The sequence below is a fragment of the Pelophylax lessonae genome, assembly GCF_965119305.1.
Source record: "Pelophylax lessonae genome assembly, chromosome: 1".
Classification (NCBI taxonomy): Eukaryota; Metazoa; Chordata; class Amphibia; order Anura; family Ranidae; genus Pelophylax; species Pelophylax lessonae.
In genome coordinates this window covers 698,381,123-698,397,696 of record NC_138768.1, presented here as the reverse complement: position 1 = coordinate 698,397,696, position 16,574 = coordinate 698,381,123, and the positions used below count along the sequence as shown (strand labels likewise).

Here is a 16,574-nt window from a genome sequence, read left to right as displayed (position 1 = left end):
TCTCAGGCATACTGTTTACAAGTTACGTTGCTAACACTATGCTATTATTCTCCATGTATTCCATATGCTTAATAGTAAATTCAGTATGCAGGAGAACATTTTCAGCTGTAACTCTGTTAAGTACTCCCAGCACATTCCACCTTCACACAGGTAACAAAAGGTGGCTACCCAGTGGGCAGCAATGATTATAGTATAAGGCTGCTAGCTAAAACTTTGAATTCAATTATGATTCATATTATTATCTATTCACTAAGAAATAGGAATCTAAGCGGGATGTCGATCTTCAAAAGAAGTACAGACTTACATTCATGTTGTTTTCACCTTCAGACTATTATAGTTCACTTTGCAACTTTCAGAGTTTGGAGATATTAGTATTGATCATTGACAAAAAAATACCAGAAGCTCAAATTGTTTGTGTTGTTTTCTCTACTTTTTTTATGTGTTCAAAGCAAACACATACACATAGATAATGCTGTGGGCACTAAAAAAGGGTTTCTTTGTTATTGTTTGGCTGGCTTTTATATAAATATTCACTGTACTGATTGAACAGCACTGCCCCTGAATAGACCCTTTTACAGTGTTTGGTGTATGGAAAGCTCAGTAGTAACAACAGGGGTTCCTGTATAGGATGCAAGATTATAAAAAAGGTAACCCGCGGTGCTTTATTTACTACAGTATACCGTGAACACATCCTACCTGCTCAACACATAACATGTCCCTTCCGACATAGCTGAAGTGCAATAGTTTACCTCACTCCCTATTGTTGCTAATTTCTTGATTGTAATGCTCACTTTTCAAATTAAGAGTATACTGTGTATCAAAGTAGCTGTACTAATAAGCTCCTGAAAGCCTGCCATATTAGATTCTGATTGGGGATACTTGAAGCAGACTGAAGAATGTGCACAAAAGAGCCTTCAGCAATTCGGTTTAACCAACTCATATGTGAGGAGCACTGTGAAATTTTGCTGCAGTGGATTATATAGGCTAAACGGTAAATAACATTTCTGACTAAAAGTGTAAGTTCACCTTTTCACTGAAAATAAAAAAGATAAACTAACACCCTACACCAGTGATGGCAAACCTTGGCACCCCAGATGTTTTGGGACTACATGTTCCATGATACTCATGCACTCTGCAGTGTAGTTGAGCATCATGGGAAATGTAGTTCCAAAACATCTAGGGTGACAAGGTTCACCATCACTGCCCTAAACCCTCCCCATTCCACCAGTCCCAACTGCAGTTACATTCACGGATGATTCTCTACCTTTGCCCACACAGTCAGTGAAGTGGTCTGGGGATTTCCTTTGGCAGCCAAGAGATAATTCTTTCTTTTTTTTTTTTTTTTTTTCAGTCAACCAGCAGGTCTCATGAAAAAAATGACTCAGTTCCCCCATCCACACATTTGAGATGGATGGGGTAATCCTCCCTGCTGAGCTCCTGTATTCTGACAATAGACTTCCCCTCCATTAGACTACAATGACCAGAGCTGCAAGCTACAGCTGGAAGCACTGTTTGAACGACAAAAATCTGAAAGGGTAGTTGCACAGAATTTGATTGGTAGATCAACATTTCATTAATTTCTGTATAACTACTCTGCCCGTACATGGATTGAAATTTGGCTGGTCCCTGCTAAGCCAGCCAAATTTCGATCTATGTATGACTGCCAAAAGGCTTCAAGGATGATAGATCAGGATGAGCGCATGACTAATAAGAATCACTCTGATCCTTCCCAGAAGTTCAATGGAAAAATTGGGAAGAACAGCAGGGATTTCAAATCCTTGAACCACTGCACTGGCTGCATGGGCAGTAACAGCTAATTACCCACAAAGGTAAGTGCAGCAGGGACCAGGGGGTTGGAAAAGTGTAGGTTGTAAGTTCACCATTTAATTGTGTGTGAAAAGGTGAACTTAAACTTTAAACCTAGGTTACTCTAGATCAGTGACGGCTGGTGGTGGTGGCACCCCCCGGTCGGTCGGGTCAGTCAGTCAGGCAACACATTCCTCCCCCCCCTCTCTGCCTCCTTACCTCCTCACCTCCTTCCTTCTGTCGGGAGTCGGGGAGTGCTGTATGGCTGAGCCACTGTCCTCCTCCAGCCGCCGTGTGTCTTCTGCCTCTTCCTGGCCACTGGCCAGTAAGATCGCTTCTCTTTTCAGCCAATCAGGAAAGGGGTCTCACAACCCTCTTCCTGATTGATTGGGAGGAGAGTCTGTGTGACAATAGTGAATATTCATTCGCTATTGTCACACAACTGGGTGGGCTCTGGGCGCAGTGCTCTGCGCCCCGAGCCCACCCTTTTCTGAAGCCTATTAGAGCCTCTGGCTCTAATCATGTGCTTAAAAAAAAATCCCCCATTGGAATCCATGCGTCCGGCGCCATGCATGTAGCTTAGGGGGCCGGACGCATGGATGGGGGGGCGGTACCCCTGCGCCCCAAATGGACGGTCCGACCCTGCTCTAGATAGCATTAGCAGTGGACTTTTTTTAGTTACATATTGCTTATAATTGCTTTTTTAGGTGGTCCCAGCATAGATATTCGTTAAATGAACTGCAAATATTCCAAGCAATATGTAAGTGTAAAATGTACAGATTTTATTAACTTCTCACAAAGAACATAGTGCTGCCCCTGACGATGCCTTCATCTGTTTTTCTTTCCTGATTGATGAAGCCATCTTTGTTCAGGTAATATTAAGGTCAGTCTCTATGTCCTGGACATAGTAAAAACACGGCCATGCAATCCTGGCACCTGTGCAGTTCATGTCTGTGTTCATAGATGTCTGGCACAGATCAGCCCTTGCTGCTACCTCTCTGTTTGTCACCTACTACAAAGTTACAGTGCTACAGTCAAATCCCTGGGGGAGGGGAGAATGGGGAAATGCTCCATACTGTCTTCAGCAAACTTATAATATCATTATCCAAGATTCCTCCTGTCAACTTTGGCAGTTACTTGTCAGGATCTCAAGCACTGATTTTTAAAGATGAAACATATTTAAACAATTATACTGCTGCTGTATATTGTGACATAATAGGAATTTATTAATGAAAACTTGTAAATTTACTGAAAGACCCACCAAAAGTGGTTGTAAACTTCCACAGATGAATTGTATCTATAGGAAAGCCTATAATAAGGCTTACCCATAGGTACTGTAAATATCTCCTAAACGTGCACCAATTAAGAAATATTTACTGTGTATGCCGCCAATGATGTCATCAGCACATGTGCTCCAAAGGAATGGGCACCTGTGCCATTCTTTCAGAGCCCCGTGTCGTTGCCGGTAGCTCCCGCATGCATGCGCGAGAGTGACGTCGTGTGGCTCCGGCCAGTGACACAGGTGGAGTCCGCAGACTTAAAAAGGAAGATGGACGATGATGGATGCCGCCTCCAGCAGTGACAATGCATTGGTGGAGGGCTTCATTTGCAGGTAGGTTTCACATAATGTGCTAGTATGCGAAACTAGCACATTATGCCTTTACTTTGCAGGTCAGAAAAAAAAAAGCGGTTTACTTCCTCTTTAAATATGCAAAAAAAAAAAATGCCTATAGTTTAGTGACATCTTAAATAGGCAAATGCATTTGCGACTCGATACAGTATTTTAAACTGGGTCTATAAAAGTCCAGGCAAGTACACCAAAGCCAATTAGGATACATTTTTTTCAATCAAAGCTTTGCATAGCTAATCGCAGCTGCAATTCTGGAAAGGAAAACATGGTAGCAAGATCCATTACTATTGCTTTAGTAAAGTGTTTTCAACACATAAACACTCAAAATACCACCAGCTACGTGCTTATACTTACATTTATAGAATCTGCTTGCTTGAATTAGTTTTTTTTTTTCTGGTTGTGATTTATAGCAATATCTGTAAGGTGTGTTGAAAATGTTTTGTAGTACTAAATTATTTGTTCCAGTCATATAACATCTCTTGTGTAATGTCTACTTTCATGAATAGACTCCAACCATATCCACAATAAGGAACAATGAGGATCTGGTCAAACAACTTTAATTACAACTTTAAATTGCAATCTAAATACTACATGCAGTACATTGTAAAATTTTCACCCAATGTTGCTAAAAGCATAACATTAAAAAAAAAAAAAAAAAAGAATTAGAATCTCATAGCAACTGACCAGAATGAGTCTTTTACTAATCTGATAACAGTACACTTGAACCTGATTGGTTGGTAAATATAACTACACGTTTTACATTATTATTGCTATCAATGCCACCTTTTCAAAATCTGTCATTTGTTTTAAAACTAGTAATAAATATTGCATTTTTTATTTATAGGTGTTTTTATGGTTTTGCATTGTGTACCTACAGCTGGTGTAAACTAAGGAATACATCAATGAATTGCCTTTTACACTTGCTTCTTCTAAAATCCTATAGCTTGTTTTGGAATTTCCATACAATAACATATTTAAACACTTGGGATCTCTGTAGCCTAGATTTTTTTCATTTTTATTTTTTTTGTAAATTTTTAATTAAAAAAAAAAAAAACACCTTATTGTGTTTGGACAAACATAACAATACAGCATTTCCAGTTACATGAGAGGCAGTAGTAAACAAAAACATGCTGATACATCTTCAAGGAAGGGACAGATAACAGATACATCATGTTGTACATCAAAGTCAAGAAAGGAAAAGGAAAAAATTAAAAGGAAAGGTTTGTACCCATTGGACTAGGTACATGTCATATAATCATAATGTTGTTTTAACATAAATGCGTAAATGTGTCGAGAACCAAGCTTCTGATGTCACATAGAGGTAATGGGCTTTGAGGTAAAGCAGTTTGTGAAATTGGTTTCTCAATGAGGTTAGACTGAAAAAGAGGGGGATATGGTAGAGGGGTCACTAGTGAGTGAGATAACTCTGCCAATTGAGGGTTCTGCCGAAAGGGCACTGGGAACATGAATGTGGTTTAGGGAAAACTGAAGAGGAGGGGTAAGGATGAGGGAAAAAAAAGTGGGGAGAGGTGAGAGGAGGGGGAGGGGAACGTGCACAGAGTGGGGGGAGGAAAGGAGGGAGGGAAGGGAAGGAGGTGGGTGCCAGAGACAAGGGAAAGGGTAAAAAGTAGGCAACAAGATAGGGGGGTATACATAGGGGAGGGTATGTAATGGCAATCTGTTGCAGCCTGCACCTGCGTCCCCCACACCCAGTGCAAATAAGTGGGTGGTCCAGCAGTACAGAAGGGGTGTGGTGGGAAGTTAGCCATGGTACCGGCTAAGAGGTATGTTAGTAAATGTTGTTTTTTAGCCAGACCCATTCCTTCATCTGGACATGTACATTCAATGACATACAATCAATAAGTATGGTGTGAATACTTTTTTTTTTCTGGTATGTGTATACTATTTGTTTAACAGAAATTTGTATGGTAAACATTTTCAATGAATTCAGATTGAACAGAAAAAAAACAAAAAAAAAGTATGGTCTGAGGACATGTCCAAAAATATTTTTGGAGGCTGGAAAGCCCTATCCCTCCCTTCAGCTTTGGTAGGGCCAGCTGGTCAAAACTTACTTGGGATCCTATTGTTCCATAAGAAGTTAGTGCAACCATTTTTGTATGTGGCTAGGAAGGCTGGAGGAAAGTAGTGTCGGCAAGACATTCATCTTGATAAAGGAAAAGAAATGGGCAGCACTCCAGGTTGAGTCAAAATCCAGATTTATTGACTGGACATCCAAATATGACAATCGTGACAAGGTAGACGCGTTTCACACACTGACTGTGTGCTTAATCAGTTCTGCCAAACCATGAGAAAAGAGGTTTATCCCAATTTTGGAGATCACAGTGAATATCTTGCAAGGGTTGTAAATAATTTCTGGAGTATAGTTCAGAGAACCAAGCTAGAAGCTGGATGCCAAGGTATGTTATTGCGTACATCTTCCAGATAAACAGGAAATTGGATTGGCAATATGTGTGAGTAATGTTTAATGCGTTGGATTTAGAATAGTTAATCTTTAAGTTTGACAACATTTTGAAGAGGGTGAAGTAGGTTTGGGAGTGTATTGTGGGACTCTGCGAGTAAGATAAGTATGTCATCTGCAAATGCGGAAAGCTTGAAGGTACAACCAGAGAGTGACAGGCCCTTAATATCCACACTAGCCCTGAGCCAGCAAAGAAATGGCTTGGGGGTCAGTACAAAAAACATAATTGAAAGGGGGCAGCCCTTGCTAGTCCTATTTTGGATAGAGAAGGTATTCAACAGGTGACCATTGACTCAAACTTTCATGGTTGGTTAGAGTATAAGGACATAATGTAGATGAGTATGTGTCCCCATAGTCATTTGACTCTCAGAACTACTGCCATATAGTCCCAGGCCATTCTGTTGATTACCTTATCTGCATCCAAAGATAAAAATAACCCATGTTGTTTGGAGGAGGTCAACCAAAGGTGTAAGTTCAAGGCTTTGATGCTGTTGTTCCTGGCCTCCCTAACAAGGATGAAGACTACTTGGTTTTTGACTGTATGTTAAATTTTTATTTTAAAGTAATTTCTTCTCAGCATTTTTCTAAACTGTTCAATAGTTCTAATGGATGTTAATGCATTTGCCTTTTAGTGCCGGTTCACATTTGTGTGATGCGGGAACGCTGCGAATATGCAGCATGATCCCGCATCGCATCCGCACCTCTGGCAGTTCACACTGCCATATGCGATACACAGGGAGTGTCAATTAAAAGCTAACGACACCCCCAGTTGTGATCGCATATCGCAGTGCAATCTGCAAGTTCGCACAGAATCGGATCGCACTAGTGTGAACCACTATGCGATCAGATTCTGCTGCGGATAAAAAAAAGCCTCATGTGGGAGTTTAGTGCGGATGCGGTGCGAATTCAGCCATACAAAGTGTATGGCTGAAATTCGCACCGTACATGAGATCGCATGTAATGAAGGAGCAGTGCCCTCCCAATTACATGTGATCTCCGCAATCGCACAAATGTAAACCGGGGCTTAATGTTGTTTTTTTCTGTGTTTTTTATTTTGTTTTACCTAAATGCCAACATGCTTTTATGCTAATTAAGCTTAACCCCACGGTGTGTTGAAAATGTCTTCATAGCACTAAACGATTTTTTACAGTCATATTATTTCTCTTGTGTAATGTCTACTTTCATAAATAGACTCCAACCATATCCACAATAAGGAATCCTATGGTCAGGAAGCATATTTTTTTGCAGCCAAGATTGATATTTAATGATTATTCCAACACAAATTTTTCTACATTCCACATTTTATTACCTGAGCGCAGTGCATCCTTCTGAATGCTGTCATAGTCATGCCAGTCCTTCCTTCTGAGGCCATCTGTCCATGTGTAGAGCTGAGCATCATTAAGTCCTATAGAAAAACCCTGCAGAAGGAAACAACAGGACAACTTGGTAATGTGCTAAAGCTAAGTATACAAATGTACAAGTGTTAAGTTTAGCATGCATGAGAACTGGGATGATCTCTAGAAATTATTTTACACAGTCCTGTGCAGCTTCTTGTGTGTTTGTTCCCCTCTTTCTCCTCCTAGGATAATATTGTGTGTGATATTACATTTTGACGCTTTTCCTTCATAAAACATTTACAAGTATAAAAAAAATGTTGAAAGTTTTTCAGAATATAAAATAAAAATTTTAAATAGTAAAAATGTATATTTTTTTATAAATCAAAAACTAAATCAAATATCGCAATTTAACAATAAATATTCTGTTAAAGCTAAACTCCAGGCAGATACAAAAGACACAATTTAATGCAGCTCTCTATTAGTTTATACATCAATAAATTATTTATTTTAAATACAAGTCTTGTAAGCACCTGAATTTGACTTGCTATCACCCTTTTACAATCCCCTGTACTGCAAATCTAGAACAAGGTGGCAGGAATAGCAGCACAAGGAGACAATAAGCTGTGCTGCAGTGCTCATGTGCTAGCAAGGAGAAAGCTGATAGGAGGAGAAAGCAGAATGACAGAGAGATTATCTCATTATTGTGCTTCTTTTTCTGTGTAGTTGCAGGCTGGGAGAGGTAAAAGACCTGCGTTAGTTACCTGCAGCAGAAAAAGTTCAGGTTTCTTGCCCTGCCAGACAGATCATAGAGACTACATGGTAGAGATGTGTAAGATCGACCATAGATGGTTCAAATCCTGCTGAACCGGCCAGGATTCAAACATGTATGGGTGGGCTGAATGTACCAAGTTGGTCAATCAACTTGGATACCACAAGCCAGTTGGGTTTACTTGCGATATCTTTAGTGACTTCTATAGCCGTTAGCAATAATCACTGTCTTCTACTGGCGGGTACGGCTCCCACCACCCCTCCGCCCCTCCGCTGGGAGAAGACAATTCTCAGACAGCACTGTCTGCGTTGATGAGGGAATCATGTGAACCCGCATCATGTGAATCGGAATCATCTATGGACTGCTGTAATCCCAGAATCATCATCTGTGTAGTTAGCTGTTTGCCTAGATATCAGCTTTACCACCTTCCCAGATTGAGAGCCGGTGGCCTTTTGTCCTTCTGAGTGGAGGTCATATGACATCTTCTTATAAGGCAGCTCTCAAGCAGCTGCAGGACTGCACAACAGTGGCCACAGCCAATGACTAATCACTATGCCGGCCCACTGCCAGTCTCATGTGATTGCTGTGACCATTCACAGCAAATCACATGACAATTGTAAACAATGGAGGGCTTCCTTTAATGCCATCCATTGTATACAATTGTGTTGCTAGCTGAGCTTGGTCACAGTGTTCACATGGTACAGACAGGCCCAATCACGGCCCCTTTGTACCATGTGAAGGGAAATTTACTTCTGTGTCTCCACTGAAGCTTTATCACCAATCCTTGTTCCCACAACAACCCAAAATGTTCAAAATCCAAATGTCATAGGGACAGAAAGTAAGGTGAAATCTTTTGAACAGGGGGAAAGACAGCAAAACAAATGGTATAAGGGTGTTAACCCTTCCCTATGCTATCCAAAAAACGTAAAAAATATTTTTTTTTGGCTGAGGCTTAAAACCGTACCTGTTCCGACTGACATACAAATTCAATTTAAGAACAAACCTATAGACCCTATCTTGTTTGTAACCCGGGAACTGCCGGTATTGCTCTGGTCACAGTGTGTTAAAACAAATCACAAAAAAAAGAAAAAAAAATTGAAAAAAATATTATTATTTTTTTTTTTACATACTGTCAGCAGTCAGTGTCCCTGATAAAGCCACATCAGTTATATGATAACGCTGTACTGCACTGGTGACAGTACGTGAAAAAAATGAACATTTTTCATTTTTTACATTTTTTCATTTTTTTAAAAAAAATGTGACACAAAAATTACAACTTCAAAAAACTTGCTATGAATCTTACTAAATACCTTGGACTCTCTACTTTCAAGAAAGGGGTTATTGGGGGTACATTATACTGTCCTAACATTTTTGGACCTCAAGAAATAGATAGGCCATCTGTACATCAGGATTGATCAATTTTCAGATACAGTATATACCATAGTTTATAACTTTCCCACAGACTAAATAATAAACAATGAGTTTTAGGAAACATAGCAGAAAACATTTAGCCTAAATTTATGAAGAAAGGTTATTTATTTGCAAAATTTTATAACAGAAATAAAGAAAAATGCTTTTTTTTTTTATTTAATTTAAAAAAAAAAAAAAAACCCAGTGCTGAATAAATACCACCAGAAGAAAGCTTAATTTGTGTGTGGAAAAAATGATAACAATTTCTTGTGGGTACAGTGTTGCATGACCAGGCAATTGACATTCAAATATGACAGTCCTGAAAGCTTAAATTTGGTTTGGGCAGAAAGGGTGTAAAAGTGCCCAGTATTGAAGTAGTTAAATAACTTAAAAATAACAATTAACACAGTAAATAGTAATAATCTCTACACTTAGAAACAATTAAGAGGGTGGTGTGCCTGGAAGCTGATCAAGCAAGAGAGGAGCTCCGCTACCCGGCCAATTTAATCTATCTTCATCCGCTGTTTTTACTCAGCCATCGACCCCAGAAACATCTTTGGGTGCCAACACTGTCCCTCTAGAGTCGGCCATCCCCTGTATATGAGGGAACCTGGAACCGGCCGTACAGGACCCGCGGCCTGCCTCATCTGCCCCGCGCTGCTGCCCTTCCATCTGCAGCCATCCGCTGCTCTGGTCCGATCTTAAGCCTTATACTCATCTCGGGCTACATACCTACACCCTCCGGACCTGAAATCAGTTTGTATTTTTGGCGTAGGATCACGGAAACGGCCACACAAGGCCCGAAGGCCTACTTCTCTAGACGCATCGCGGACTTTCCTACCCGGCCAATTTAATCTATCTTTATCCGCTGTTTTTACTCAGCTATCGACCCCAGAAACATCTTTGGGTGCCAACACTGTCCCTCTAGAGTTGGCCATCCCCTGTATTTCCCGTGAGGGAACCAGGAACCGGCCGTACAGGACCCGTGGCCTGCCTCATCTGCCCCGCGCCGCTGCCTTATACTCATCTTAGGCTACATACCCACACCCTCCAGACCTGAAATCCGTTTGTATTTTTGGCGTGGGATCCCGGGACCGGCCACACAAGGCCCGAGGCCTACTTCTCCAGGCGCGATCGTGGACTTTCCTAAGCCAAGCTGCACACGCACATCCGGGGATCGGGTAAGCCTGCTTCACTAAACAACCGGCCTAAATACTCCTAGCATCCCCTTGACCGGCCCGCTCAGACTGCCTGCTGTCCCGGCCCATCCAGAGGATCCAGCAATATCTATAGGCCACAATATCTGCTCTTTCTCCAATACTAAAGCTCCCTGCAGATATCCAGGCTGAATCAGCTCCCTCTCCATCAGCCATCACCTTTAATCCATCTACCTAAAAAGTTACCACAATACCTACTGTCTTGCCTCCCAAGGACATACTATAAAGAACTTTGTCTTGCAACCTGGTCACTGCGATTACTAGTCGCATGTTTCTGATACGATCTATTAACCTGGGGAATGGTTTCAGCCTGATAAAAATGGCGATATAAACATTGCATTCCCGGTCTGAGATAGGAGAGAAGCCTAATATTTAGCAGTCCCTGCAAACATCCGCACCCGCTGACATTGGGCAAATCTTCAGCCCATTCATCAGCACATACCTCCCCATCCTGCTCCCGATCGCCACGCGATCCTGCGAAGCACTCAGGTCACAGCATCCCGGATCTTTTCAGACAACTGCCACGCGAGGCCCCGGCTCCACCTCGAGCCTATGTGGAAGCAGCACGAGGATCTTCCGCCGATAACCCTGCAGAGAAAGGCCCAGAGGGTTCTCCACCATTAGCAGTTCCAACACAACAATCCTTAATAGCCCATAAAAAAACCTCACCCCATCAGCATGCAAGATCTAAGAGCTGTAGCAGACGACATAAAGGCCTCCTTCGCCACCGCAATAGCCGATCTAAAAAGAGAAATACACTCTATCACAGGGAGGATTGAAGATGTAGAGGAGAAAACTGAAGCACAGGAAACTTCCATCATGCATCTTCATACAACCACCAGCTCACATACATCTCAGCTAAGTGATATCCAAAGACACCTGGAGGATCTAGATAACCGTGGCAGACGCCATAACCTCAGAGTGAGAGGACTTCCAGAATCGGTTGATCAAAACCACATTACGGTGGACTTCCGGTTCCGGCGCCAGATGTGAGGGAGCAGGAAGTAGCGGCTCCGGGTACATCGGCGTAAAAAATCCTCTCCACTGCCCGATCGGCTCCACCGCAGCAGCCCCTGTACCTCCGGTCAGCTAGGGGAACCTCACATGGACAAATTCTTGGTCCACGGACCCTCCGCCGCTCACTTCCCGCTACACGCAGGCTCTTCTCCCGCCGCCTCACAGACTGACAAGATGGCGGAGGGCGCGGCTCAGTCTCTCAGCCAGCATCCGCCTGGGACCAGCTACGCTGCGGTAGCGGCCACCCCACAAATGACCAGTGCGGTATCACCAGAGCACTATACGGGAATAGCACAAGCTGTAGCTGCGCTTCTATCCCCCACAATTACCGAGGCAGTGGACAAAGCCATGGCAGCAGGCATTGCACAGATAAGGAAGGACCTGGGAGAACACGCGCTGCGCCTCACTGACCTTGAGAGCAGGGTGTCAGAAATTGAGGAGGAAACTCAAGCCTCTTTCCACACCGAGAAGCAATTCCATCAAATGCAGCAATACTTATTAGAAAAAGTGGATGACCTGGAAAACAGGTCTCGCAGAAATAACCTGCGCATAATAGGCCTTCCGGAGTCTTATGGAGCAGAATCCCTGATTGACCTGTGCTCTCAACGTGTCCCCCAGGCCCTGGGCATCTCTGCCCCATGCGTGGTTGAGCGTGCGCACCGAGTGGGACTCCCATCAAATGAAAGGCGCACCCCACGCCCTGTGATTGTGAAGTTTCTCAATTTCGCTGACAGGAATAATTTGATGAAATCCTATCGCAATTCGAAAGCTCTGCAAGTTGATGGGCACAAACTATTGCTGTTCGCTGATTATTCACAAGAGGTCTCCCGCCGTCGCAAGGCCTTACAGCCAATATGCAACGCCCTCTACCAGCAGGGAATTAAATTCACACTAGCGTACCCTGCGACGCTTCGGTTTACGGACCCTTCAGGCTCCTCTAAAGCTTTCACACACCCTGACGATGCTTGGGATTATCTTAATTCCCACCTGAGACTCCCAATGGACACTTCAGCACCGCCGGCACAACGCTCCGTCAGGCAGCAACAGTCCAGGGACCAGCGAAGCCCGCGTGGGGACCCAGCCAAAAAGCTAAGACTTACGGACCTCTCTGGAAAGTACCACTCTGCATGATCGCCAACTTAGGTACACCTCCAGCTCTAGATGCGCAGCTCGTCCTCACGTCTGCAGCAGTATTGTCATGATGTTACTCCCGACCTTGCGGACCTCAAAAGACCGCTATCCAGAAGGATTCTCATAAAGCTGTCCTATGCCTAGCAGCACCCCTCTACTTCTTCATTCTCGGGTTAGGTATCCCCTGATCACCACCCTTCAAATGACTTCCACAGTTTGCTATGTTTACCTGACAGTTACAGGATGATTATCTGAAGTTATTTAACTGACTGTTTTATTTTCTTTTACTACTCACCTCCTCACAGGGTGCTACCGAGGTTTGTCTGCTCCGACACAGCAAGATATGACCACTTTGTTGTTGGAGATGCCTGGCTGGGTTTTCATCTATACCCCATCTAATCGTGAGTGTGTCTGCGGTTATGCCGCTCGGGCCTGCACTTTGACCTTCCCCGGTAGCGCTACTGTAGGTGGTTGTCACATGTGGGAAGAAGTGAAGTTCAGGCTTCCATGGGCTCGCGAGTGCCCTAACTATGCTCTGTATTGTTATATTTTCATTGTACAAGTCTTGCCAATTCACCTTCTACCCCCCCCCCCCCTCTATTTCCCTGCACCATCAAACATGCCCTAGCTACACATCTACACCATCGCTCGGCCGTCTGAACCGTGTCACTGCAATCGAGGTTAACACTATAAATTCCTTCCAAATAAGTCTACTTAGATCAGAATATGGTTAAATTAGTAACATGGAACGTGAAAGGCCTGCGATCCCCCCATAAACGAATGGCGATTCTTCGTCATCTGAAACGACTCCGAACGGACATTGCGGTCCTACAGGAGTCCCATCTCTCTGAACAGGATTTTATACGCATGAAGAAACTCTGGGTTGGCACAGTATTAGGTTCCCCCGCAGTTAAAGGTAAAGCGGGCGTTCTCATCCTTATACATAAAAACTTCCCCTGCACAGTTTTATCTTCCACCACTGATACAGAGGGTAGATTCATCGCAATGACCTTATCCTCAGGACAGCGGGAATGGACACTGGCTACCACGTATGCACCCAACTCACCATCAAATCAATACTTTCAAAAATTGGCTTCCCAACTGGCACCTTTCCTCCATGCCCCCCTAATCCTTGCGGGAGATTTGAACGCGGTCATGGACGAAAGGGAGGACAGGTCCCGTCCACTACCTTACAGTTCACCTGATCGACCTGCCCATTCTAGCCACCTATCCGATTTTGCAGAACATGCCCAACTCACTGACATTTGGCGTCTTTTCCACCCCACAGACAGAGACTTTACATTCTTCTCTAATCCCCACAGCTCCCTTTCCAGGATAGACTATTTCTTTGTTAACTCCCTGTCTCAGCCTTTAATTACGGACTCCACGATTCACGATTTGGTGATTTCTGATCACGCCCCTGTATCCGTAGATCTTTTGGAAGCATTCCCCAAACCTCCTTCGAACAGCTGGCGTTTTCCCTCATTTTTGGCACATGATGCTCGATTGGCAACCATTATAGAGGAAACTTGGAAAGAATTCCAACACACTAATGCCTCCCACGCCTCAAACCCCACCCTGTTTTGGGAGACGGGGAAAGCTGTATTAAGGGGACGCATCCTCTCTTACGCCGCCGGCCGTAAACGGGTCATAAAAAAAGCATACGCTGAAGCCATTGCACGGCTACGCGATGCCCACTTGGCACTGTCGCAATCAAACACGCACTCTCACAGACAACTCTGGCAAGAGGCTAAACTGAATTTTGACACTTGGGCGGCAGCACAGGAGAAATTGTATTCCTCTATCCAAGATCTCCAATACCATAAGTTTGGTAATAAACCGGGTAAATTGCTATCTAAGCTATGCAAGGGATCTTACACCCCCACACACATCACAGCGTTAAAATCCAGCACAGGGGTCCTGACCACATCCCCAACTGAGATAGCTGACTCACTATCCAATTTCTTCTCCGACTTGTATAGCCTGGAGAGTCATGACGTACAAACAGCTACATCTTGGCTGGATTCCATTACCCTTCCCACTATTGCGGACGATCACCTTTCCTCCCTAAATGCTCCAATCTCGTTGGAAGAAATTAGATCCACCATAGCACGACTACCCCCCGGTAAAGCGCCCGGTCCCGACGGATTCACTTCCGATTTCTACAAAGCGTCCGTTGATGTAATTGCACCGACTCTTCAGTCTCTTTATCAGCACGTTCTAGAGGGCCATCCTTATTTTCCAACGGGTCTACAGGCACACGTCAAACTGATACCAAAACCCGGTAAGGACCCAACGAACCTGGCTCCTACCGCCCCATTTCCCTTCTAAATTTAGATGGTAAAATTTTATCAAAAATAGTTGCTAATAGGCTTGCACCTATCATGCCCACGTTGATTCACCCTGCCCAAGCCGGTTTCACTTCCGGTAGATCCGCCACGGCCAATATCAGAAAAGTTCTGGCGGCTCTGGAGGCGTCCCAAGCTAGCCCCACATCCGACATGGCGATTATCTCCCTTGATGCCGAAAAGGCCTTTGATAGGGTGGACATTGCATGGCTTCAATTGGTCCTTCAACGTTTTGGGTTCCAGGGCCCTTTTGTCCACCTTATCACAGCAATGTACACAAACCCTTCAGCTTGCGTGGTGGCCAATGGTCATATTTCTGCACCGTTCTCTTTACGTCGGGGAACCAGACAGGGATGCCCACTGTCCCCTCTACTCTTCAACTTAGCTCTGGAGCCCCTAGCTAGGTATATTCTAAAACACCCCGACCTTCATGGTATTCCCATAGGTAATTCAGATTTGCGCATAACCTTATTTGCTGATGATATACTCATATTTACATCTGACCCTGTCCATGACTCCAAATTGGTACACGAAATCTTTAATGACTTCCAACTCTGTTCAGGTCTCAAAATCAACTTCTCGAAGAGTGAACTCCTTCCTCTCCGACATGCGGCTCATAATCCTTGGCCCTTCACCCCTCCCTTTACTATAGCTAAAACCTCTATCAAATACCTGGGCATCAAGATTGGACGCACCCCGTCCTCCATATACAATTTAAACATTCCTCCCACTATATCCAAAATTATCTCCACTTTAGAAACATGGATGGGCCTCCCTCTTTCCCTCTTCGGCAGATGTCATTTATACAAAATGGTGGGCTTTCCCAAGCTGCTGTATCCTCTCCAGACGATACCGCTTTTGGTGAGGCATGTTGACATGCAAAAACTGACTAAGGCTGTCACCGCCTTTCTGTGGCAAGGCAGAAGGCCTCGTATTGCCCTTCAGAAATTGTATCTGCCGAGGAGGGAGGGAGGGGTGGCGCTTCCTAACGCCCGTCTCTACAACCTCGCCTGTGTGTTTAGAGTGGGGCTAGACTGGATTGGCAAAACTTCCAGGTACTCTAATCTTATGCTTGAGTCCCACCAAGCCTCTCCTTACGACCTTGCAGCCATCCTTCATTGCAAGCACAGTGAACTACCACCCGCATTGAAGAACAATGTCCTTTTCAGAGACACTATTATAGCTTGGAGGGAAATACATCGCAAAACTAAATCTTCTCACACCATGTCTCGACATCTGCCTATCTGTGGTCATCCTCTTTTCACACAGGCACAACGTTACCTGCCGTTCCGGGACTGGTATACACGGAACCTTCGCCATTTCGCACAACTGTTTGACCCTGTCCTGGGTACACCTTTACCCACCTCAGCGATTATGGACCGTTACAACCTCCCCACAGGACACACCTTAGGCATCATGCAGGCTATCAG

At 44.0% G+C, this 16,574-nt stretch overlaps 1 protein-coding gene across 1 annotated transcript in view; it reads right to left on the bottom strand.

Moving 5' to 3' along the window:
- GALNTL6 (polypeptide N-acetylgalactosaminyltransferase like 6) overlaps window positions 1-16,574 on the bottom strand; it is a 1,801,337-nt gene that overhangs the window by 1,345,748 nt on the left and 439,015 nt on the right. The window contains exon 2 of the mRNA XM_082264335.1: window positions 7,225-7,333. Within this exon, the coding sequence (XP_082120461.1) occupies window positions 7,225-7,333 (109 nt within the window). The remainder of the gene's footprint in view (window positions 1-7,224; window positions 7,334-16,574) is intronic.